The sequence below is a fragment of the Brachyistius frenatus genome, unplaced genomic scaffold (assembly GCF_029030835.1).
Source record: "Brachyistius frenatus isolate BFR_SWC_R1_liver_20210118 unplaced genomic scaffold, ASM2903083v1 Contig_43, whole genome shotgun sequence".
Lineage (NCBI taxonomy): Eukaryota > Metazoa > Chordata > Actinopteri > Embiotocidae > Brachyistius > Brachyistius frenatus.
In genome coordinates this window covers 2,629,150-2,655,073 of record NW_027210642.1, presented here as the reverse complement: position 1 = coordinate 2,655,073, position 25,924 = coordinate 2,629,150, and the positions used below count along the sequence as shown (strand labels likewise).

The 25,924-nt window shown below is 41.3% G+C and overlaps 2 protein-coding genes across 4 annotated transcripts; one reads left to right on the top strand and one right to left on the bottom strand.

Annotated features, from left to right (window-relative positions):
* The first annotated feature begins 38 nt into the window (after nt 1-38).
* On the top strand, nt 39-25,924 carry tbcd (tubulin folding cofactor D). Of its 2 annotated transcripts, XM_069702932.1 has the most exons (40): nt 39-99; nt 336-530; nt 635-685; nt 816-913; nt 1,076-1,177; nt 1,293-1,439; nt 1,821-1,876; nt 2,197-2,329; nt 3,080-3,125; nt 3,600-3,732; nt 4,086-4,228; nt 4,316-4,376; nt 4,528-4,602; nt 4,783-4,877; nt 9,808-9,964; nt 13,005-13,062; nt 13,153-13,182; nt 13,526-13,611; nt 14,457-14,537; nt 14,654-14,727; nt 14,883-15,000; nt 15,304-15,364; nt 15,474-15,496; nt 15,586-15,617; nt 15,759-15,821; nt 15,904-15,980; nt 16,293-16,374; nt 16,491-16,609; nt 16,697-16,788; nt 17,127-17,267; nt 18,218-18,301; nt 18,771-18,929; nt 19,027-19,165; nt 20,884-21,005; nt 21,380-21,457; nt 21,533-21,619; nt 21,713-21,800; nt 22,504-22,613; nt 22,710-22,794; nt 23,368-25,924. In XM_069702932.1, the coding sequence occupies exons 2-40, from the start codon at nt 347-349 to the stop codon at nt 23,389-23,391; spliced, it is 3,594 nt and encodes a 1,197-aa protein (XP_069559033.1). In that variant the 5' UTR covers nt 39-99; nt 336-346; the 3' UTR covers nt 23,392-25,924. The 2 variants fall into 2 exon arrangements, with proteins under 2 accessions (XP_069559033.1, XP_069559032.1); XM_069702931.1 differs by having other exon boundaries at nt 52-530.
* On the bottom strand, nt 4,977-8,812 carry znf750 (zinc finger protein 750). 2 transcript variants are annotated; one of them, XM_069702934.1, is made up of 3 exons: nt 8,675-8,812; nt 5,915-7,173; nt 4,977-5,811 (listed from the first exon to the last, which is right to left on the bottom strand). In XM_069702934.1, the coding sequence occupies exons 2-3, from the start codon at nt 7,150-7,152 to the stop codon at nt 5,223-5,225; spliced, it is 1,827 nt and encodes a 608-aa protein (XP_069559035.1). In that variant the 5' UTR covers nt 7,153-7,173; nt 8,675-8,812; the 3' UTR covers nt 4,977-5,222. The 2 variants fall into 2 exon arrangements, with proteins under 2 accessions (XP_069559035.1, XP_069559036.1); XM_069702935.1 differs by lacking the exon at nt 8,675-8,812 and having other exon boundaries at nt 5,915-7,638.

The following is a 25,924-nucleotide window of genomic DNA, read 5'->3' as shown; positions in this document are numbered from 1 at the left end:
TGACCTGCGACAAGTCTGGACCGTCTCGCTTCCCGTAGCTGGGCGGGGTGAGCGTACAGGAGTAAAAAACTACATCATACATTCGCTTGACATCCTGAGGTAAATAGTGATGAATACGGTTTTGCAAAGTGGAGTAACTCTGTTTTTAAACGTAGTCATTTATTATTATTATTTTTTTAAATGTTAATACTCTCTAAACCAACTGTGCGCCGTAGCTGATATTTTTAAATCGCCTTGTTTACTAGGTAGCACAACTGCTAATAGTAGTTAGCTCGCCGGTCCATTACTGACGTTAACGGCAGCAAAAAAAACATAAACACTCCTCGTGGGTAAAGGTTTTGGCAGAATGGCCTTGTCGGACGCGGACAATGGGTGCTCCGGTGGTGAAGGAGGACAGACGGACGCTCTTGTCAAAACGTGCGTCTTGGGCGGCTTCAGCGAGAGCGGCGAGGCCAGAGCTCTCATCTCCAGCCTGCCGGAGGTCCATGCCGACGCGGCGAAAAGCGAATCTGCGACACAGAGGTTCTTGGGTGAGGCAGTCATCCACAGAGTGCACGAAACCCCTGAATAAACCGTTTTATGTTACTGTTTTGGATTCACGACTTACAGCTGTCTCGCTCGTTTCTTCCCACAGTGATAATGAACAGATACCAGGAGCAGCCTCATCTGCTGGACCCACATCTAGGTACACTTAGAAAATGTCAAAAAAACAACAACAACAACAACAACAAAACTTTAACGTTATGTAGAATCAAACGGAAGCTCCTTATATAATACAGATGCACATATTCACTATTATTTCAAATTTCTATTAGAATGGATGCTGAACATGATATTGGACTTTGTAAGGAGTGAAAAGTCTCCGCCGTCACTGGTTCATTTGGGCTTCAAGTTTCTCTACATCATCTGTAAGGTCAGTCAAAAACTATACTCTTGTTTAAGTTTGCATGTTTCTTATCTGCTATGTCAGTGAAAACCCACTTGACTGCGCTGCACTCTGTTTATTACACACTTATCCAGCTAATTCATTAATCCTGCCACATATTTTGTATTTCTTTTCTGTCTTCCTGGCTAGGTCAGAGGCTATAAATGCTTTGTGCAGCTTTTTCCTCATGAGGTGGCCGACCTCCATCCAGTTCTGGATCTGATGTCCAGACAGGATCCGAAGGACTCTGAGGTGAGGCTGTGAGGTTTACTGTTTGCCTCTTTGCATTCGCCTCCTACAGGTTTGGTCTATATTATATTAGTTAAACATATAATGGTGGTATGTGGTGCTGTCTTACTCATTCCAGACTTGGGAAACTCGCTACATGTTATTGTTGTGGCTGTCCATGACCTGCCTCATACCCTTTGACCTTTCTCGTCTGGATGGGCATCTGGAGACAGACAGCGGGAAGGCTAGAGAGACCATCATGGAGCGTATTCTAGCCATTGCAAAGGTAAGTGTATGTATGATGTAATTGTATTATGCGGTTTTGTTTTAGAGAGACTGATCTGTTTTTGAGATTTTGAATGACATTAATCTGTTCTGTTTGTGGAGCCTCATGATACAGACTAAACTATAACAACCTAAAATAAAGTACCCTCTTTTAACACTATAAAAAGGGACAACTCCTCAATCTGTCTCTCGATCCAAACTGAATGATCAAGGAGAAACCTTTAAGAAGAGAATCCAGCAGTATAATATCTGAACAAAGTTTTATTTAGTCCTTGTAATGTTTTTGGATTTGTGAAAGATGAAAAAGATGTCAACTTTTAGGTGTGTGATGATATCCTTCAGCCTTGTTTTTATACATTATGAATAATATTTTTTTTCCCAGTCTTATCTAGTTGTGAGTGACAGTCCCAGGGATGCTGCATCGGTACTAGTATCAAAGTAAGTACACAAACGGCAAACAGATTTTTTCTTTAAAGGAAACCCAAACAAATCAACATTATCGCTAATGTATTTAGCCTTAGTAAATATTTTCAAGGCCAAATGTGCACTGTATGTCTTTAAGTACCTATTTTTCATTTGTGAAAGTCAAAGATTGAATATAATCTATAAACATCTATTTAACTTCTTGTAAATAAATACAAATACAGTTACTGATCTGCAACTAGTTATTTAGCCAATAGAGGGCGGGATTGCTATTTGAATGTCTGCAAAAAACTTGAACTTATTGTTTTCATGTCTTAATGTACATGCCTGTACAGATTTATGACACGCCCTGATGTGAAACAGAAGTGCCTTGGAGAATTCCTGGACTGGAATCTCACCACTATATCCCAGACCAATGACCAGTCAATGAGAAGCATTATGGTGCTGGATGGTGCTCTGCAGTCTCTGGTAAACACACATACTTGCTGGTGACACAAGCCTGCGGTGTTGCGTAAACACCTGTTTGTGTGTGTGTGATTGAAGAGAGTTTAATCTGTGTGCTCGTATTCAGACCTGCAGAGGGTAATTTACAAGAGCTGACATGACTGGTATGTTTCACACAACACCGAATGCGGTTTTAGCAGGTGTATAATGAACCTGCTGCGTGTGTGGGCTCTGTTGCTTTAAGTGACTTTTGTCAGTTTAATCCACTGCTTTAAACTAAACGGTTTTTCAGCAAATGGCACTGAGGGTACTTCTTTTCCATGAAATCCTCTTTTACTACATAATGCTCTCAATTACACCTTATTGCAAATGTTTATTAGTGATGGACTGTATTTTCAAATCACCTTTGTGTAACCTAAGGTAATCTAATGCAGCCCTCAAGCAAGAACATTACATTTGTATCCTTGGCTTATAAACTTGCACAGCATGTTTGGAAAGCGTTGCGTTGCCCTTCATGTCAGGGAGCTAAAACTGGAGCCCAGGTGTTGCTTAAGGCATTCAAAACGGGCTCTGTGTGTTCTGTCACCAAGGCTTCAGTACCCATACGTGCATGTTTTCATGTCTAAATTGAGGGTAAAGTTCTGTAAAGAATCAAGATTCAAAGAAAAGAAATGGCAAGAAATTTGCCACTATGTATGTGGTTTTTGAGGGTGATGATTCCTTTGTTTGTTTGTTTGTGAGAAAAATAATAACACTTTCAAAATGATTTTACAGGCCAAGCTTTTCAAACATGGAAAAAGAGATGACCTCCTACAGTATGGTAGGTTCCCTCTTCCCTGTTGTGTTAATCTGCATTCAAGTCATGAATCAAGATTTCCCTCTCTATTTGCAGATCAAATAAAACCAAAATATTTCATCAACAAAAGTCACTCGAGCGTGTGATTGTCACATTTGTAGTCTTTGTTCAGTTGCAGTTCCTTGTGGCAATGCAATTACCGGTATTTGTGTTCACAAATCTTTATCTAAATGTACTTTGCCAGAAGGAAGATACCTTAATTCACATATCGGGTGATGTTTTTGTATTTCCATATAATAACAGAGCCTTCCCGTGTATGAAAATGATACACATTTCTTTGAAATGCTCTCCAATGCACAATTAGGGATACATGTTTTTTTACTTTGTGTAAAAGACAGTCAAGTCATAGCTGGCATGTAAATCTTGTTCATCACAGCGTGATTGTAATCGTTCTAATAATAATTATATCTCTATGTGTTTTGTATGGTGTTTTCCCAGCTCCTACAGTTCTGCAGTGTCTGGAGCAGAATCATCTGTCAGAGAGCAGCGAGGCCATGTTGAGGAAGCTCAACGTCAAACTCATCCAGAGGCTTGGACTCAACTTTCTGAAGCCGCGATTGGCTGCATGGAGGTCAGACAAAACAACCAATTAAATACACCACATGTCTTACCAGAAAAACAATAGGCACAAATGCAAAAATAGATTTATTGTGTGTTTGCATTAAAACTTGACTTGTTACATCGAAAAAAAACATTAGTATCTTCCACGTGAATAATGGTATTAATACTGAAACAAAATGATTCCCGTAACTAGTTGTGTCTAACTGTTCAGTTGTGGAAAGTGTAGCATCAGGTTTATTTCCAGGTTGGTTTTCTTGGTGACTAATGTCATATGTGTCACAGTACATTTTATTGTCCTGAGTGAGACATGACTGGATCAGACAGAACTAAGTGTGTTGAAACGTTAATGTGCATGTTTTTCAGATACCAGAGAGGCAACCGCTCTCTCGCAGAAAACCTCTCCATGTCCCAATCTACTGCAGACAGTGATGCTGTGACACCAGAAATGGAGACACAAGACGAGGAGGAGGACTATGACATTCCTGAGGAGGTGGAGACGGTTATCGGTCAGTTTCTGCCTCAACTCAATTTCAAACATTTGTTATTATGATGGTCCTGCTGAAAATAAATCTGATTTAAATGTTATTTTACAGAGAGTCTGCTTGTGGGACTGAAAGATAAGGAAACAATTGTGCGCTGGTCTACAGCAAAGGGGTAACTAATTTGTTTATATAACAGCTATAAAACCTGACAGTTGATAACAGGGCATCCTTGTTATTACTTATCTTTGGCATTCTTTATATCAAAAACAACTCCTCTGAAAGGGTTTACGGGTTACAATAATTCATGTTGTTCAACCCTTCAGCATTGGGAGAGTGACTGGGAGGCTTCCCAAGGAGCTGGCAGATGAGGTGGTTGGATCGGTGCTGGACTGCTTCAGGTAGGTTCATGCTTGGGGCATATTGGCACTCTCTAGCAGTCACATCATGCCATTTATCATGTCTTTATTTAAAAAAAATAAAATAAATACTGCTCAGGAAGGAACAATTTCTCAAGCAGCCCCATCCACCTGTATGTTCTGTGTTTTGACCTGTCTGTTGTCTGTGGGTTCTTTTTCAAGCTTCCAGGAAACAGACAATGCTTGGCATGGAGGCTGCCTGGCGCTGGCAGAGCTGGGTCGGAGAGGACTGCTGCTGCCTTCCAGATTAACAGATGGTATGTGAATTCATGTGCACATTTGAGTAGTTATTGTGAGATACATGGACTATTGTAAGCGAGCGGTTTTTTTGTTATTTCTTTATTTAATATCATACATGTATTTACAGTACATTACCACATCTTCCATTGTCAACTTTATACATTACAAACATGTCCTGTTTTAAATATTGAGAAGCCTTATAAAATTCGGGTTTCACCTTGACCAATCGACCGTGTGAATAGGACATACTCTATAAGCACATAACTGTGATAACGGGTCTGTACAATTCGTTTTTTTTTTTTACATTGTAGCAGTGTACATTAGATAGATTAGAACAGATATTTAATCAGTCAGGTAAGTTGTTAGCAGCAACGAGGCCTCCTCCTCAGAGCCTGCCCCGGTGTTTTTACTCTCTTGTTTGGTTTGTGGCATTTGCTTTCAACATGGCCACTGTTTGCTCTTTTCACACCTGTTGCCTTAGCCCTGCTTGTTTGATTGGTTTTCTCTGGAGAGACAGGACCTGTACCATCCGTTGAATCTTTTGAGGGCCTGTCTACAGCACTGAAGTCACATGAAGATGCTGCAGAGGTCGCAATGGCCAGTTGACAGAGTGCCAGGGCTGCAGTCTGCCTCTGGTCACAAGGTTCTTCATGCAGCTTTTCTTCAGGTCGCTGCTGAAGATGATCTGAAGTGCTCAGGGCAGAGCTGTGTACGGGGCTGCCGTGAGAAGCTCGAAGGCTAAGGTTCAGAGGCAACTCGTTCTCCTTCTCTTTCACTGTGTCTGAGCAGCTCAGTCTGTGTTCAGATTGACTATTTTCTTTGTCCTTGCTTCTTGTTGAGAGGTTGAGGGGAGCCAGATCCTCCGTGTCGTCCTCATCGTCTTGTTCTGACGTAGTTTCGGGACATGGCTGAGAAACAGACATTGAGGAATATCGACTGCTTTCAACTGATCTGAAAGAGGCAGGCCAAAACAGAAAGTTAAAAATATAACCATCACCGCTAATACAAAACAGTCTAGGTCGATGAAAAAATAGTAATTGGGGGATTTACTTACTGCAGCAAGGTTTCTGCACACTCCTCTTGTCTTAAGTCATTTTTGATGGGTTGCACAGCTGTAGCTGTGTGTCCTAGTTGGGGTGTTGTCTGTGGCTCGCCCATGTTGGTGTACTGCGGGGCCTCTGTGTCTCTCTGGATGACGTGTGCTTGACTGGGTCTGTCGGGGGACCCCAAAGCCGAAGAGCCCTCTTTAGGACTCAGCCTCGTTGCCTTGTCTCCACTCTGCCCCTGGCGGCTCTCCTCTTGTGTGGAAGTGTGTGGACGATTGTGACTGGGACGTGAATGTATGTATAAGTCATAATCCTTTGGGCCAAGAGTAGGGCTGTACAAATCCAAAGGAAGATATCTGGGTCCTGTGATTGACATGGAAAGCTCGTGGGGTCTGTACAGGGCGTAGTGCAGAGGGGCCCCTGGGTGAAGAGTGTGACAGTATCTGTATGGGTAAGGGGGAAATGGGGAAGTGTGAGCAGTGGGTTGTTGCACCAAAGGCCTGTGAGAATCCAGAAACTCTGGCTGGAAAGAAGAAGAGTTTGGCTCATTCACATGGTGATTTCCCTGGAGGTAGTATGGTGGATATAAGGGCCGGTCTGGCAACAGATAAGGAGAGTACTCAGGAACTATGAGAGGAGAGAATGGCTTTAAGGGAATGGATGATGAAATCGTGTCCCAAGGGAAGCCTGGGTTGTTGAAAGTGGGAACAGGTGCTGGCGAATCCTCTGTTTGCTGCACAGATGACTTGAAGGCTTCTGCTCCGTCGCGGTTGGGTGTGACAGGGGAGAAAGCAGAAGGGCGTGGCAGATCCTTGGTCTCGTTACTTTCCCCGTTCTCTTGCTCTGTGACTGTATTTGGTTTTGTCACATTCTGACTGTCTTTAGTGACTGGACTGTCACAGCCAACATCCAGTTCTTCTGCTTCATCTCTGCTCTCAACTTTGTTCTCTTCAGCTCCCTGTTTCTCAGAAATGTTGTTCTGAACTGCCGAGAGGACGTTTGTAGAATCCTTCGGTTTGACAAGGACTCCCTTCGATACGGCTTTGATCTGTCGGGCTGTTTGCCCATTTTTCTGTGATATCAGGGAAATTGAGTTTTTACACAGGTTGTATTTCATGTGGTTGAAGAGATGGGACTTTTCGTTGCAGGTGAAAGGACACTGGAAACACTGGTACTTAAAAGGCTTGCCTGGCGGTCGGGGAATATAGTGGGGTCTTTTGGGCTTGCGCTCCTGAGCAGTTTCCATCTTGATTTTAATGCACGTTCTCTGAAGGAAGAATGTTGCACATTACATTTGAGGAATTACTCACAGTTTAGATTTTCCTTTTGCTGAAGCTGCGGTTAGACAACGTAATGGTAAAGGATATAAAAGCAACTAGTGAATCGTTGCAGGAATTGTAGCAGATTCTCACCAAAATGACTGTCAAATAACAAGACTAAAAGAGAGTTGTTTGACTGGTTTAGGTGGAGAGCGGTTGTCATTGGAAGGTTTTTACTAGTTGTTTCTTTACCTGCTCGCCCCCCCCCAAAAAAAACAATCCCAAGCTGCACAAAACACTGTACCCTCAGGCTAATGTATTTCTGCAACTGTTACTTCACACTTGGTTGGATACCAAACAAGAGAAATAGTTGAATATGAAAACCTGTCGACTGTATGCAAAAATGTACTCACAATGTTTGCGTTGGTGTAGTTGTGTCTTAGTTTGGTTTTTGGCTGATTGACAGCTGCCTACAGACTCCTTGACTCGCTCTACCTGTTCACCCGTCTGTCCGTTTTTGATATCGCTTCACTCATCTGTCCTAAAAAGTAACAGAACTGCTACGGCAGGCAGACCGCACACTCACTAGCGCAGACCTGGAGGGCATGCAGAGACTTGCTTTCTCTCTGAACCTTACTAAACTGCGCTGTCGGCGTGGGAACCACCAGCCACCTGCTTCCCATGACTACACCTGTGGGATGCATTCATCATTTGATGAACTCACCGGCTCCGTAGATACCGATACATGGGTACTGGAAGTAATTGTTTAATAATTTTTTCTTCTGATACCACGCTCATGTTAGCTGGTCGTAATAGTTGAAACCAGCCATTCCAGTGAAACTGTGAGGTGGGCGGGATCTGGAGCACCCCACCTTTTGAAATGAAACATCACCTAAAGCAGCGAGTTCAGCAGAACTGGGCGTGAATGGAGGAACCTGCTTGTCATGCGCTGTCGCAAGAAGTTGTCACTCAAGTTTCTGTCCAACTGTAGTCGCTTTCGAAGCCACTCCCTTCTTAAGAACTAAAATTCATTTGAAAATCCTCTTCTTTTAAAAAAAAAAATATAATCCAGTCTAAACATGTTCCTTATTTATTTAATTAAGAAATCAACTTGAATACTGTGAGCTCAGGTGATGTTTTTTTATTTATTTTTAAATTTTTTTAATTTATCACTTTGTGATTAAAACAATTCTTAAAGAAGGCTATGTTATCTAATTAACTATCCTAAACTTTTTTTTTTTTTTAGAAGGTCTTCTGCCAGGCCAGGTATTTAACAATGTATCACACATGGCAGTCTAAGCAGGGCGAACTAAGATCCATTGGTAACAGGTGCGCGCTTAGCTTCTACCTTCCCCTAAATACACCCTACAAACTATTTAACAGCACACATCACTAGCAGTCTCATCTAAAAACACAGAAAGCCTTGGATGGAGTGCTGTAAATAAGTTAATACAACTTAATGCCACTGTCCCGTTCATGAAAAGACAACACAAATAGAAAAGGAATTACCTGTTCGAGTTGAAGCAACAGCGTCTTCTCCGATCGGCCTGCAGAGAACCGCTGCAGCGTTCACAGCCGGCGTCAGTTCTTGATCAGGGCGCCCGCTTTAGTACCTGCTCAGAGTTCAGAGTGTGTTTGTGAAAGTGTGTGATGGTTGAATGTGTGATGTTAGTTGTGTGGCGAGTTCCTCTCTGAGGTGTTGTCTCAACTAGTGGGTGTGGCTTCAGCCCAAACAGCAGGGCCCTCAGGCAGCATTGATGTACCTGATATTAGTCAAGCCTCAAGCAATGATTTACATGAGGGAGGGGGGGGGGGCCCTCTCACTTTCTTCCTCTTTTTTGACTCCATCTCTCTTTAGTGGAAATGGGCACACATGACTCATTCTACAGTTTATGTACTTCAAAGTTTCAAGTTAAGTTTTGCATAATATTTGCACACTTGTGAGTAAAGTTATAAATCTGAAATAGTTTCAGCACCAATTTCATAGTTAGTAATATAAGTTAGTAAATGAACTGACCTTATTGTTATCCACCTGTCTTTAGAATTATACCCATTACACGTCATGTTGTGCTTTATTCACTGATATTACACACAAATGCCACTTACTGAATGACTGTATCGGGACAAGAGTATCACTGTTGTTCTCACGGTGAAGCGGTTCGTAGGCAGGCACTAGCTTGCACTGAGGTTTAATTGCAATTGTCTTATACTAGAAATTGTTAATAAGCTGTTGCACTGCACACTCAAAGGCACTCAAGTTTTTCCAGTACATGATAGCTTCACATTTTAAAACAAAACAGTATATCGCACTTTTCTGCTTTTTTTTCTTAATGTGCTGAAAAAGACTTGGTTTAAATGGATCTAAACCATAACAATAATACAGTCTGAAATGGTTAACACAACTTGGAGGCCCAAATACTAAACTATGGAAATACTATTATACTAATAATGAACTTGTATTCAGTTAGTATTTTGGGTATCAAGTATGTAACTAAAGTAGTGATATTTGCATTCACCTTTTCATATTGATTGTATACAGTATATGTAACATTTGTTTTACATATACGTGACATAGCTTTCATTGTTTAATCTTAGTGTTCTTGAGGTAAAAGCTCTCATCGATTCATATTGTCTGTTTGCAGTCGTGCCGGTCATCATCAAGGCCCTGACCTACGAGGAAAAGAGGGGCGCATGCAGTGTTGGTTCTAATGTGCGCGATGCTGCCTGCTATGTGTGCTGGTCTTTTGCTAGAGCTTATGAACCCAAGGAGCTGAAGCCTTTTGTCACTCAGATTGCCAGGTAACCCTTTTTTCCTTCCCTTCCCATACTAACACTTATATAGAGATATATGTGTGTGTGTGTATATATATATATATATGTATGTAGATTGTTCTGTTAAGTTTGCTTTCAAAAACGTAATCTGAATCTTGTGTTCATTTGTGTCACAAATGATTAATTTCACTTATGCATGCAATAATACATTACCCTTCCACAAAAGACAAATGTTTTCCCTGTCTTGCGTTTGAAAAATGGAAACATACTGGTTAGCTACAAAATAGTAACTGTACCTTTTTTGATCTGCTTCAATTCCCATTTACTCTTGGTGTTGTTGGTTGTTAAAGTAAACTCAACATTTCCACCCCGAGCATGTATTGTCATGCTCCCTTTTAATCCATTACAGGTCAAAGATGAGTAAACCGACAGCTTGTCTTCTTCCATTATATTCGGTCTCCGATATATCTCTGAGAAGCCCTCTACCAGCTAATGATATCAGCCCCTGCATTGGAATTTTGAACACCTGGATAAAACTAATGGCGATACAACAGAAACGCCTCTCTGTGTAATGAAATACCGTTGCAAATGTAGTAAATGTAGCTTTGAAAGCCGGCTGATGAATGCATATTCCTTAGCTGCATCAACAACAGTTCAACCATAATGCCACCACATAATACACAACCGAGGTAATCAGAAAGGTTTTTTTGATTGAAGCACATTGTAAACGATGTTATCATTACAATTTGCATCGAAGCTGCACAGTTTTCCTTTGAGCTATAATTTATTGCCTCAAACCAGTTTTTCTGTGCCACATTAGTCTTTCACGTCTCCACGTACTGTAACCTGTACTCACCCTCGTGTGCTGTTTTTGTGCATGCATGCATACAGTATTGAAAAAAGGGTGTTGGTCCCTGCAATTGTCTGCATTTTCATCACCCGAGATCTACGCATAGGCGTACTAACAAATGAAAAACAATATTAGTGGGTAAATTAATAATTATTAAAATCATTTATACTGTAAGGTCAAATGTATAGTCCTTTTTTAGACACATGTAACAATTGCTGGCTTGATTTTTCTGCTAAAGCGATGCTTCTTAATATTTAGACATAAGACTTTTTATATTCATGCTCCTTTTGGCTTTTCAGTAATGATCTACAGAAACAGCTTCTAGAGCAGAAGGAGAGAGGGAGAGATTTGCATCAGTTTCATCATTTATCGTATCTCAAAAGGGAATTTTGCTTCCTGTTTTATAATACTTGACAGTGCAGGAGTGTTAAATGACAGGACCTTTTCAATCTCATATGTCCCAGTTGCACATCAAAGGGGAAATGGTTTTAGACCGATGATGTAAGAACAACCTAAATGTAGCTCTTTCACAGTTTTTCCAACTTTATTTTTGTAGATCAAAAAGATACATTTATAATGAAGTTGGTAACGACATGCTTTTCTCTGTTTTAATTTTTCTCTGTTTGCCCTTGTGTTGCTGCAGCCTTTATGTTAGACTGATGCTGTTCAGTTTAGACTTGTGTAGTGTTGCATTTGTTATGGAAATGTTACGCCAGGAGACTGACATTTTGAATTGCCAATATATTACCTCAAAGTGGTGCATGTCCAGTGCTTATGATTTAGGTGATTGAAATGCCTTTTTTTGTTGTTGTTTTGGGTCAAAACAGTTTGACTTTTTTCAGATGGTTTTTAAAGCTGTAAGGAGTAGGGACTGGGAAATATTTGTTTCTTTTGGTCTTCATGCTAGAATGGAAAAAGACTGAGAGGGAATTGTTCCGGGATCAGAGGCTGGACATCGCCTTAAAAGTAGAAGCAACATCTTAAAACCTGCACGTCCAGTCAGCACTTAGTGCAAAGAAGTGCAACATCATACAGTGACGTGCGCTCAGCCTTTTTCAATAGTAACGGTTTGCATCATCCTTGATCTCTTTTCACCTGGCCTGCATGTAAGGACCTGTGGACTGTGACTGTGCAGACCAGCTCTGCAGTGTCAGTTTGAACCCCTTCAAATTATCATCGGCAGTCGCGACAACACCCTCCCTTTCTCTTGCCTACAGGATTGCCGGGTTTCGCCTGCTGTTGTAGGTTTCGGTTGCCATTTGGCAGCAATACTGAGACAAGCTGGTTCCTGCTCTGCTCTGCTCATCACAGCTTGATGACATTTGCATATCAAAAAAAACTCACTTTTGTAAAAGTGTGACTGTGTGACTTGGGGGCACGTACACATGCATAGAGCTGTGCTTTTGCAAAGTTATATAAATAAATAGTGTACCTATTAATTGTCGTAGACATAATTCACAGTTCCTTCACACCTTTGTCTAGACTGCAATCAGGACTGTTTTTGTTTCCTAGCCCTCAGGGCAAGGGCAGTTTGTGAAGCCAAACTGGGACAGCTGGTAAATCTCCATAGTTTCAGATCTTGCTGTTTGGAGGCAAAGTGCACAGGAGGGGAGCAAACAAGGCCAGCAGCATTTAGTCTCAGGTTGTCACTGTGATGTCTAGATATCGTAGCCCACCACCCCCTTAAACGACTGGCATTCTCACATCCACGCCTCCTGAAATTCGTAGAGTGGAGGGATGTTGAGGTCACAACTTCCAATATTGCAGGTGAAGAATGGTTAATCATATCGTGGTTGCGTTCACCTTGCGTGCTGGGAACCTGTGAGTGGCAGCCAAAATTATTTTTGTGGGAATGATGTAATGAAAGCTTTGACATCATTTTTACCGGAGTCATTATTTCTGAAAAATGTATGACGTTCATACACTGTTGGTGCACTATAACAGGGAAGACATATACAGGGTTATTATCACAGTAAAGAAAATGTTGTGGAAATAATGTGAGTAAATACTTGACATTAAATGTCTTTTAAAATTTTAAATGAATATTGAAATACTTAATTGTCAAACAGCAAAGTGACAGCACAATAAAGAATGTTAAAAACTTAACATTTGTTAAAGCAGCGCCCTCTCTATTGCATTCAGTCGATAATTTTAGATACAAGTCTTTTGTCAGGTAATTTAATTTCTCTAATCCATATTTTTTGTTCCCCCCTGCAGTGCTTTGCTGATCACAGTTGTGTTTGATCGAAATGTCAATTGCCGCAGAGCTGCTTCTGTAAGTTTTATGGTCAACATCTAATGCTTGCTTCACAAAAAATATACAGCTTAATGACACAAGTTAATTTTATGTCTCATTTTGTCCCAGGCTGCCTTCCAGGAGAATGTCGGCAGACAGGTTTGTGACTGAAGTATTGCCTACCTGAGCACTGTGACTAACAGAATTACTGTGATTTGAAGCTTATTTGTTGCCAAATATCCAGGTCGTGCTCAAACTTGCCTTTTTGGTGAAGCCTTCTTATGCTAAGAAGTAGCCTCCCAGTTCGGCCACAGGGCACCAGCAAAGACCTGACTTGCCAGTAGACCTTGAGTCATAACGCTCTTCAGATCGGAGATCGTTGCTTGAACTTGGATCCAAATCACATATCTTTTATCTCGCAATAATTTGCTCTGTCTTTCCCAATATAGACCATAAAACATCTCATCAGTTGTTGTTTTTTTGCTTGCTTTTGTCTCAATAGGGGACGTTTCCTCACGGTATTGACATCGTAACAGCAGCAGACTACTATGCTGTTGGAAATCTCAGCCACTGCTATCTGAACATTAGGTACGAATCAATCTATTTACACTGTCAGTTCTGAAGGGCTTGTCCTTAAATCACAAAACTCGGTTGCAGCTTAAATAATAAAGGTTGGGGTTGCATCAGATAGTGCGCTATCTTTTCTCACTGACAGCACAGATTTTTAGCCTTTGCCTCAGTTTTAGTGTAATCTGTGGTTATGTGTGTTACCGCTGGTAGAAAAATGTTTTTGGTCACAGTAAATGACAAACAGAAACAAGTTCAACCTCATGGCTGAACTTCTGGCTGATTGAGCGGTCAGGATTTCTGGTTATTAAAATACCCCAAAATTGGCAACGTTTTTAAACGTTGCATATTGTAAATATTGTTAATTTAGTCATTGCGGCGCTAAAGCAAAGCTGTCAAAATCTGGTGTTGATATTCGACCCAGTTCTGCAGCTTTAAGCTTCAAATTACCTCCTAAAACATAGACATTATCTGTTATATGTATGTGCCGTTTAGCTTGTACGTTTCTGATATTTAAAAAAAAAAATTATTATTATTATTAAGTTTACTGCAGAATTTCTCTCTGGGCATGCACATCTGAAATGTGTACATTTAAAGAATAGCTAAACATTTCAGAAATTATCACTTGTCAGAAATGTGTCACGACTAATGAAGCAAACATTTAAGCAACAGAAATGCGGAAAGATGTTAGCCTCAGGGTATGACCGAAGTCAGAACTGCACATAGCAAAGAAAACAGAATAGAGATGTAGAAAGCTGGTTGAAATAGATTTTCATTTCCACATTTGAGTGGTTACGGAGACATGTCAAAATCTGGTATTTATTCTCTGTTTAGCTAAAGATATTTCTTTTTTTTTCCCCTCAAAGTGTCTACATAGCTGGTTTTCCAGAGTACACCAAATCCATGATTGACCATTTGATAGCCATGAAGATCAACCACTGGGATGTGTAAGTCCTTGTGTTGTCTGATATTGCACTCATCATCAATAAATAAACATTGTAGAGTTTTTAGTTCTTTAGTCTTTAGTTCTACTGATACATATGTTTCTTCATGTGTTTTGCAGTGTCATTCGTGAGCTCGCTACTAAAGCACTCCACAACCTGACGCCTGAAGCGCCTGATTATATGGCCACAACAGGTAAACAATGTCACCAGACCTGTTCGCCAGTCGATGTTGAGCTCTCAAATTAAAATGCTCGTGAGAAATGCCTGTTTTTAAAACAGACTGAAACCTATAATTAATGGTTACTATTTGATATACCGCGCTCTTTCTTTCTTTCTTGTACGTTTCAGTTTTGCCTCAGCTGTTGCCCGTGGCAGTAGGTGTTGACCTCCACGGTCGCCATGGAGCCATCCTGGCCTGTGGAGAGATCACGCATGCTCTGTACAAAGTGGGCCTCCAGACCAACAGGTAGACACTTAGTACATAGTTAAAGTAGTGAATCCCAGTCTAAACTCGTTCCATATTGTCTTTACTCAAACAGCGGTAGTATACTGAGAAGATGACTTTAAAGACTTTGGCACGACGACAAATTTTTCAACGCCAACAGCAGCTTTGGGAACTGTTTGCATGGCTCGTAAAAAAACGCAGAACCTTTCTAGGAATGAAGCAGCTACTGTAGACAAAATGAAAGAAATTTGTAACAACAAATACAATTCAGTGATAAGAAGTTCTATGAATTATTACTTTGAACATGCATGATTTGTCTCACAGGACTGTGATGGACATCATTTCTCCAGAGTGTGTGGATGCGTTAAAGAACATTCACGACACGGTAAGTGCACCCTAAGGTGTTAATACAAAAAAAAAACATTGCTTCAAATTTAAAACAAAACTGTGGTCAGTGTCATCTTGCTGATTTGCATTTGTTGACACACTTTCAGATCCACGAAAGAAAACGGTACAGGTAGGCCGAAGTGATCAGTTTAACTTTGTTGGCAGTATGATAAAACAACAAAATATTATTCATACTAAAATGCCTCTTATTTTGTGTAGGGGTTTTGGTGGAGAGCTAATGAGACCAGCAGGTAAGATGAAAAACAAACTCAGTCTTTATGGTTTTTAATACTGTTGAAAGAAACACGATGGAAGGTAAAGAAGGCATTGCTGTTTTTGTTTTTTTCATTATACAGAACATTATAATAAATGTATTTATTTATTTTTTACAGTTTGCGGTCTTATAGAAAAGCTGTCCCTGTCCAAAATGCCTTTTAAGAACGGCCCCGTTATCAGTAAGCAAATTCTTTCAAACGGTACCTGTTCTGTTTTTCTTTTCATTCAGCATCAATGCTGACGGTGTCTCTTGTGTTTCAGCTGGCTGGCAGTGGGTTATCGACGACACCATAAAGTCTCTCCATCTTGTTTCAAGTGGAGTGCGGGATGCCATTGTGGTCAGCGGAATATTATCCTAAAAACACTGAGATAATAGAGAATACTGATTTTCCTGTTTGCATGCCAAATACATCCTTGTTAAGTGTTATGCACCCACAAAGAAATACAAACCAGTGGCAGTAGTTATACAAAGTGGCTGCTCTTACAAAATTCATATTAGCAGATACACCGTTGAAGTGTGTGATAATTTGATACTTTTCGAAACTGGGATTGAAAAACTGCCACTATTTTCTTTTTACACAATTGATGTTCATTTAGAAAGACCAGTTGTTGTTTACAACTCACCGATCTTCCTCATCCTGTGTCTGCAGGCCGCTGTCGTGTCAGCGCTGTCTGCGTTGAGTGAGGAGTACTACCAGGCCGAGGCGGGCCAGGCTGACTCACAAATGCAAGGCAGGTTGATGATGGTCTACTGCGTCGTTATTCTGCGTGCCCCATGTGTGCATGAATGAATTTGAAGGTCCGTCCAGTGTGGTTTATGTCTATTGTCTATGTCCGTCTGTGTTCAGATGTCCTGGTATCTCAGTACATTGAGTGGCTGAAGAGTCCACAGATGTTCACTCGCTGCGGTTCTGCTCTGGCCATCGGCTGTCTACCAAGATTTATGGTCCACGGCAAATTGGAGCAGGTGTGTTATTGAAGTGGTTGTGTACATTTCCAAGCTATTTTACATCTCACTTCCTCAGTGCTTAGGTATGAAGTTTGTCTGTGCTAGATTGTTGATGGCCTCCAGCTGATGTGCGCTGTCAGCCAGAAGGAAGGGAGTTTCACCGAGGCCAGGAAAGAGGCAATCAGATCAATTGCTCAGTAAGTATTCAGAAACATTTCTTTTTCCTATACTCTTATTTTACCGTCGTCTAATGGTGCAGGCTGATGTTGCAAAGGTCCCTCTGTGTCTCACCTCCTGTTCTTTGTACCGTCTGTCTGCTAGTTTAAACACGTAGCCGTGTAGGCAGTAATGCTTAAAATAAACAGTTGACTGACTTTACCTGCAGGACCTGGATGGCATGCGTGTCCATTTGTCTGATGCTATTTTGTATCTTTTCTCGAAATTCAAATTTGATCTGAATGCAGCAGTTCGTGTTTCTTCCTTGTTGTCCCCTCGAATAATGTTTTACCTTGTGAACTTTTTCACTCTTTGTCAGAGTGTGTGTGAAGGCAGGTGTTCGTGCCAACGGTTCCCCGGACTCCGCTCTGTGCTCGGAGAATGTAGCCGAGGTGTACGGCGCCCTGCTCCGCAGCATGAATGACTACACGACAGACAGCAGAGGCGACGTAGGGTCCTGGTGAGTGAACTTGCTCATCAACACACAGATGGAACTACACAAAATGCTCTTTTAATTTGCCTCAGGGTTTAGGAATGCTCACCTGCCCGAGGCCACCGGTGTTTTTCTGTCCCTCCACATAGGGACATGACACGCATGCCTGTCTCACTAGCAGCTTGAGGCCATGCTTGCCACCTCGCCAGGAATGTCACCAGGCTTGTCACCTGTCCTCGCAAACATGGGATGGGTCGTCTCTTTCGCGTTGTCTAGTAATCTTTTTCTCGTGTGACTTTTGAATGAATGTACTGATCAGTATTTTACATAAACAAATTGAACATGAAGCTAATTTGACTCTAAAACTGCAAAACCCTTCGACATGGAAACACAGTCATCAAATTGTATGCTTGTACCAACTTGTGCATGTGTGCATTTTGTCATTTACCGTCAAACATGTTTTGGCTTTGTTTTTGTTTTTGTTTGAGCATGATGACCCCAGTCATTTAGTATAAGGTTGATTCAAGCCTAAATAAAGTGCATAACATCAGAGTAGCAGAAGAAATATTTTAGTAACTGAGAGTGACTGCTGTTGAATAAATGTGGCCTGAATCTAACTCTCTTCACTAATGAGTCATCAAAACAAAAGACTTTATGATCACTCCATTCTTCAGTCTTTTTATTGGCCACTTCTGTGTGTGTGCTAACATTCCTTATCATCTCTTTCCGTGTGTATTGAAATAATAAAAAAAAAATGCGTTGACTCCGGATGAGCAGAAGTATCAAGGCTAGTCGTCCTTGTCGTCCATCGTGGTGTTTTTCCTCAGTTTTCTCTGCACAATTTAAGGCAGAGCAGGAACGACCAACATTACAGAGTTTATCACTTCGCTAAAACACGTGGCGAGAAGTTTCATGGTCGAACTCGTCGCGAGCATCGTGAGCATATAGCATCTACTCTCGCTGTCAACTTTGTCCAGGGTGAGAGAAGCAGCAATGACCAGTCTGATGGAACTGACTATGCTGGTGGCCAGCGATGCTCCAGAGATCCTTTCTCCAGGCCTGTAAGTAGGAATCTGAAACTCTGATTTATATCTATTCTTCCTTCCTTTTTATTCACTCTTTATTTTTAAGTCTAGCTGTTTGATCATGTGCAGCACTTTGGTTACCCTTTGTTGTGTTTAAATGTACTTCATAAATACATCTGACTTCCCTTTACCTTTCAATCCAGCTAGCTCTATTTTTTTTTTTTTTTTTTTTAATCCTGATTGGATACTAGCTGATCTGTGAAAAATATGTTAGAATTCATACCCAGTGTTGCCTTTGGACTTTTTATAATATAAGATTGATTCATTCTTTTATCTTTTTCTCCCCAACCCTAGCTGTTCAAAGCAGTGAAACTGATTGGGAAAACAGTAATAGGATGATTTAACTTAGCAGGATTTAGTGGCGAGACAGCCTAAATGGATTTCTGATTTTGTAAAACAAGACAACAGCACTCATCATCTTCATGTCCCGCCGCTCTGTATGCAGGGTGAAGTGTATGATGTGCTGCTTGGCCCAGCAGTCGGCAGAGAAGATTGACCGGTGCCGAGCCCACGCTGGCAACATCTTCCTGCGCCTCCTTCACAGCACAGAGCCTACAGTGCCTCACATACCCCACAGAGAGGAGCTGTTGATCATTTTACCTGTGTGAGTCACTCCTGCCCTCAACCCGTAGCATCTGGAGCTCCAATAATTGCACTGATTTTATGTGTTGATCTGTGGTTGCATTTGTTGTGTCTTCCAGTGAGACCACAACCAGTCTGAACTGGAACGCTCCATCCCAAGCTTTCCAGTATATCGCCAAGCTGCTGGGATTGCCTGAGTATCAGTACCACACCCTGCTGGGGCTCACTGTGTCTGTAGGAGGGATCACCGAGTCCACAGTAGGTGGAGGAGCAGGATATTGTCAAATCAACTGGTTTTTCCTTTATTTCGTCTCCCATTTGAATTTTATAAAACGTACCGTTCACCTACAGCATTAATTTAGCAGGCAATAATTCTATTCGCATCTCAAGTACATAAACAAACATTTAGAAACATTAGAAATTTTAACAAAATAAAATGTAATAATGAGATCATTGTGTGTGGAGTTTAGTGAGCAATATACTCGATTTGTATTATCCTTAAGAATGTTGTTTCAAGTTTTGTTACTGTAATAAAAAGACAGAGCTGCAGAAAACAGCATGTAATAGAGATATTTAATGGTGCTTTGATGGTTGTACACACACAACTGATCAGTTTCGTCATACTATTTTTGGGGGGTGGGGGAGGCCCCTGTGTGCCAGCAAAGTAAAGCAAAGTCAGCTCTTGTTTGTTATTTCAGTGGATTGTTGACCAGCAGGGGGAGCCGTGTGTCTGATGTAGCCTGCACTATATTCTCTCACTCTCAGCAGAACACCTGTCTTTTTAGTGACTTCTTAAAAATCCCAGATATCAGGTTGTGTAACTCATCTCTACCCTGTCACCTGAGCAGGAAGCACTGATCCAAAGTGATCCACGGGTCACTGTGGTGCTGGAAAATGAGAAGTTTGCCTGCTACTTTTCCTCTTCTGACTCTTTGCTCAACATCACTCAGGAGGCTCGGCTGAGGCCCCAAACTGGGGATGATCAAGTTCTCTCTGCTCCTCCAGTATCACCAAACTGATAAAAACCAGTCATTCAGAAGAGGTTCTGCCCACAAAGACTTGAGCTGCTGAGATCATTTTGAACTTTTAGTGTTTGTTGATGTAATAAAGAAAATACATTCAAAGCCTGTAATAGCAGCAGTGAGGCCAGTAAAGTTGAACTCATGGAGGCTTTAAACATATTCCCTTGAAGACGACTTAGCTTTCGTCTTGTTTTTTAATCTACCGGTCTTCTAGCATGTCATTGCGACAGATACATCCTCAGAGATGAAAAGTACTGACATGTTTGCGTAATGTTGCATGTAGGAAGCTGAGCCAAGACTGCAGCGATTCACGGGCCAAGATTACAATTCTCACACCACAGGCACACATTCACAGAGGCCAGAGAGAGATGGCCGCTGACTTTTTAGGAAATCATAGGTAGACCACATGACCCTGCACAAGCTCAACAGCAGAAACTGTTGGTTTACAAGAAAGAGAAAATTAACTTTTCTACTTTTCTAACAAGTATTTTCAGCGTTTCACAGTTCCTAAATGCCTTAAGGTTGACTAGATTTTTGAAGTAACTTTGAATAAATTAAAACCCAAATATATACATGATTCTATATTCAAATGTGAAAACGGAAACGAGTCACAAGGTTTCCATGTAAACTGATCTATCTCTACTATGTTGTGTTGTTATGTTGCAAAAGTCACGGTTGGACTCTTTCCTTGCTGCAGTCTGAAGATATTATCAGTTTCACAGCTTCTCTTTCCGAGGCTCATCAGGTTCAAACTCATTCAGTAACAAGCAACACAGTAATATTGTCGTTACCGTGTTCTCGCTTCATCAGCTATTTGTATTCAAACTCTCGACCTTTTTTACAATAAGCAATTGTAGCGTGCACCCAACCTCCCCGCAGTGAGCGTGAATTTGTGTTTCGTTGCTTCAACCTGCGGCTCCACATTAACTGCTGCTCTCCTCTGCTTCCCCTCAGGTGCGTTTTTCCTCCCAGTCACTGTTTGACTATCTGAGAGGGATTCAGTGCGACAGCGTGGCTCTAGGACAGTTTGGAGATACGTTGCTGAGCATCCTCGGAGACAATCTCTGCAATGACAGGTACATGACCACGCCAGATGTATTACTTCAGGCTATTTCCATTCGACACTACAGAACGACGTGTCAGCTTTGTCTGTTTATTATCACTGCTTAAAATGTGTCTTTTGATTATTTATATTTTTGTTTGTCTGTTCATTGCTTTCGGTTTTGTGTGTCGCAATGTTTTCATTTTGCTGTCATGTTGTGCTTGCCTATGATTGTGTTTACTAGTGCTGTTTATGGAAATATTTAGTTACTTTTCGATGTTTTAACAGAAGGTGCTATATTTATTTATTTGTGGTGATATTTGTGCATCGAGTGATTGATTCTTCACAAACACACTTAAAAACCACGGAATTTATTTTCATACACTCATAACATGTTTCTTTCTTTAGGGTGTCTGTTCCTTTTCTTAAGATGCTCAATCAGATGCTCGCCAACAGCTGCTTCGAAATCTTCACCACACAAGAGGAGTGAGTGTTGTGAAAGCTTTGTTTATACAATGTGGATATCTGAGAGCTAAACTTTCTTTTTCTATGTTTTCTAAGTCATCCGTTCTGTGTGGACATTTTGGCTCTTTGCAAAGACTTCAAGAAGTCTAAAGATGTTTCCAAGCTGTGCGCCTGTATAACTGTGTAAGTCTCCATCTCATCGATACATGTACGCACGATATACAGCACCCAAGCAAACCAAGACATCTGTGTTGACTGCTGACTGGTGTTTCCCAGTTTCTGTGGGCTGATCCAGTTCCAGGGTGAGGTGAGGCAGAAGGTTTTGTTCCAGCTGCTGATGCTACTCTGCCATTCATTCCCTGTGGTGAGTTCACAACACAGGAGAATACCCCCTGTCCTTAACAGATGTCTAAAACCCATCGACAACCACTGGTTTCTTAAAAAAAAATCAAAAAAAAATCACAGTCTCTAAATGACAATGGAATTTGTCTTTAGCCTGCTATGTTTACCACTAATAAGTCCTGCAATCTAGAGTTGTTTTAGGCCATGATAGGATGGTTCGTCAGGCCAGCATTTTTATCCAGATGGTAATATCTGAAAAAACTGTTTGATGGATCGCGCCGAAATTTTTGCAATCTTTCATGGTCCCCTGAGGATAAAACCTCCAGTCATTGGTGATCCCCCGACTTTTACTCTGGCGCCACCATCAGGTTGGCATTGTTAGTTTAGAGTGAAATGGCTTTACTACTACTAGATAGAATAAATGAATTTTGGTAATCCCCTGACTTTTTTCTCTTAGCAGTTATCAGGTCATAATTTGTGCAGTCCCGTGCTTCTGCCTGCAAAATGGCCTTCCTGTCAGTCATAGCTGTCTTTTTTTTGTTTAATTACTAAGATGGGTCAACTTGTTTAATATCAACATGTTACCATGCTGTCGTTAGTAGTTGCCTGAAGTACGGCCTTACGAATGGCTGTTGTCTCTTTTTTTTTTTTTGTCTTTTTACGGCGCTTTGTGAAACAACAGCTACAACAGAAAGACATGAACTGTCCCCTTCTTCCAACTGTAGATAAGAAAGACGACAGCCAGCCAGATGTACGAGATGCTTCTGACTTACGATGATGTCATTGATCCTGAGGTGTTGGACGATGTCATGACTCTGCTGAGTGATACTAACTGGTTAGTGGTCACATCGGTTGCGGTGATGAAATATTTTCTAATTGTTCAGGCCATGCACAGTCCATGAAGTGTTGCCGTGCTTGATGTCTGTTCCAGGGAGAGCAGCCTCGCCACAGTGCGGACACACAGGAATCAACTCTGCGATTGGTTGGGATTCCCCAAGCCACAGCTGATTGGGAAGGTAACCGTTTAAGTGATATTAGTTAGGAGTTAAAGACAAATGCACAGCTTTTTTTTTTTTTTTTTTTTTTAATTTGGATGTCCTCTCAGTGTTGATGGTTATTGTTGTCAACTGAAGCTATAACATTTCTCAGTGCTGCTGTACCGACTGAGAAAATAGAGCTTGTCTGAATCTTCCTGCTTCCAGATCCGTGTTGTCGGTACCTACATGTACCAGGATGCATTGTGTGCCCGACCCCAAAATCCTTCCTTTCCCTTTGCCAAATTTCTCCCCTCGTAGCACCCACTCATTAAAAACGATAGGAACTCGGACAATATTGTCTGCAGAGTAAACAAAATACTGGAAAGACTGCGGGTTTTTTTTTTCATCCCGATGCTTCTGGTCCTGATCACATACTGTAGCATTAGCAGCTGTTTTAAACACAAACAACATAATGTGATTAGAAAAACTGCACCAAAATGGGTGAATTGTTCTTTTTAAGTTCTTCATAGGGTTCTGCAGGTAGACACCCAAAGCAAATAGTTTGTGTTTTATCACCTTGTTGACTTGACCCTAACTACTCTCTCTCATCAGCCGGGCCCTGTCCAGGTTTCCTGATCACTGGCGGCTGTGGAAACTCGTAGGAAATGAGAAAGGTAGATATTGTCCTGTACGAATTAAGAATGGAGCTGTGACGTCTTCTCTTTTCAAGCTGTCCTGCACCACGTAGTCTGTCCGTCTCCCAAAAAACACATGGAAACCATACAGATCTGTCAGTTCAAAGAAAAATAAATGCATGGAAACATCCGTTACTTCACTTGTTTTGTTATTATTTATCACTACAAATTTTGTGATTACAACTTGTAAACACTAAGCAACATTAAACACACCCGCACAAAGCTTTTATCGCGACTTCTGGTGCTGAAGACGTTCCTTACATGCCCCCATTCGGATCACAGTCTAGTGACACTTTGGAGGCGGTTTCAGTAGAGCTGTTTGCTTGTAACCTGAACAACGCAGATAGGTGAAACTCAAACTATCGTTTGCGTACGCTGCGGGGAAATGGCTGCTATTTAGCCATTTTGGCACACAGCGTGGAATGTCACTGAGGCCCTGCTTCCCCTCGGGTCCCATGCAGACCTACTTTTTCTGCATCGGTGGAGGTGCCAGCGGCCGGAGGAGTCTCAGGCCTGATAGCGGAGCCTCCCTGGTTGCCTGTAGAACAGAGCTTGTTGTGTCACCATTGGTTCGGCCTTTCTCATTCGAGGCTGATAGTGGCCACATTGTCTCAGGCAGTTTCCCCGACAAAGATACAATTGTGGCATTATTTTAGAGTTAGGTGGTTCTGATCGCTAGTCATACATTGCAGAAACTCCCTAAGCTGGTAATCACTATATTGCATTAATTTTTTTTTTTTTTTGCAGAGTATAATATGATTAATATAACTAGATTTGTCCTCTCGCATGGAAACTGAAATACATTCTTACCCTTATGAAAATGGGAAAAACGTTGGTGTTGTTTTTGTTCCATGTGTATGGCTTTCTGTATTTCGGCAGAGTTTTTGTGTGTCCTGACAAATCATCAGTAACATTCGTTGATACATTTGTAGCCAGTAATTGTTTAACAGTTGATAATCATAAAGCCATTAACTTTATTCCAAACAGCAGCACCATGACACAAAGTCATGGCAGTATATCAACAAACTCTGGTGATTTATTTTTGTTGTGTTGGTCGATAGAATTAAAAATTTAACATGATATTGTAATTGTCTCAACAGGATCAGAAAACGTGACGTCAAGTTTGAGGTTATTTAATACAAAATCCATAGTTTCCCATGTTTTACTGGTTTTCATTACTTTTATATAAATGTACGCATTAGCATACATTTTCTCTCAAATGTAACTAGAATGCCTTTTCATCAGAACATTTTGATGTTATTACACATTTGTGTGAAATTATGTAAGCATATCACCTCCTGGCTAATAGCCAATAATATGTTCCTGGAGTCCCAAGTAAACATTTGTGCCAAATTTGGAGAAATTCCCTCCTGGCCTTCCTGAGACATCGATTTCACTTGATTGGGTTGGACATGAGGTCGGAGTGACCTTGACCTTTGACCCATGACCATCAAACAAAATTAGTTCATCCTCGAGTCCGAGTGAATATCTGTGACAAATTTGAAGAGATGTCCTCCAGGCGTTCCTGAGATATCGCGTCCATGGGACAGAAACCTGTCGCAGGGATGTAAAAAAAAAATGTTCACGATGTCTTCGGGATAGTGTGTTCACTCAATAATTCCGGCCACCGCCATGTATATTACTGCATTATTTGTCTTATCACGATCTTGCCTAACAACTGCTGAGCTGGTGTCTCTGACAAGCGGCCGAGCCTCTTCCCATGCTCATTAACAAGGCCACATTCACTCGTACCCTCCATGGGTGTTGTTGAATTTGTCTGGGTAGTCCAATATTGCCGCAGCCCATAATTCGACTTTAATTAATTCCCAGCCAGATGGAAATTCCTGCAGTCGCTAATGAAAGAAATGGTGTGTTTCTCTCAAGGCGGATTGATGGTAAAGCGAGCAGCTTTGCTACAGTGCTCAGGGCAGAGAGGAATGCTAATAATTCTAAAAGGCTTACAGTTCGCCGGCAGTATCCATGGCAATTCTTCACATACAATGGTGGCCTTCTTAGAGGAGTGGAGAGGGGAGGGGGCTGCTCCCTCATTGACTCGGTTTGGTGTGATATTAGGAAAGACCTTCTTGCACTTTCCACTGTTCTGGTTATTATGAGATTAAGTGGTACCAATAGCAATTTGCCCAAGTTAATGATTATGGAGTGGATCAGGTAATAGTCCACATAGAACAAGGCCTGATTGTATTCACATTAAATGAATATTGTTTTATGTGTACATATTTAGTCTTCCCTCTGATTAAGAAATGTATAAATAATACACACACTGACGAGGCTGTTACCCACGTTGTAAACTGTGTTCACAGGATCTTTCTCAGATCATTTCCTTAACATACGGCAGATTATAGAACTCGCAGGGCAAATGATTTTGATTATAGTTCATCCTTTTGTGCGTCATGCCTGCAGGAGGACATGTGTGAGTGCCTGTCCTGTTTTACTGTAAATAAAGTCAGGTGCTG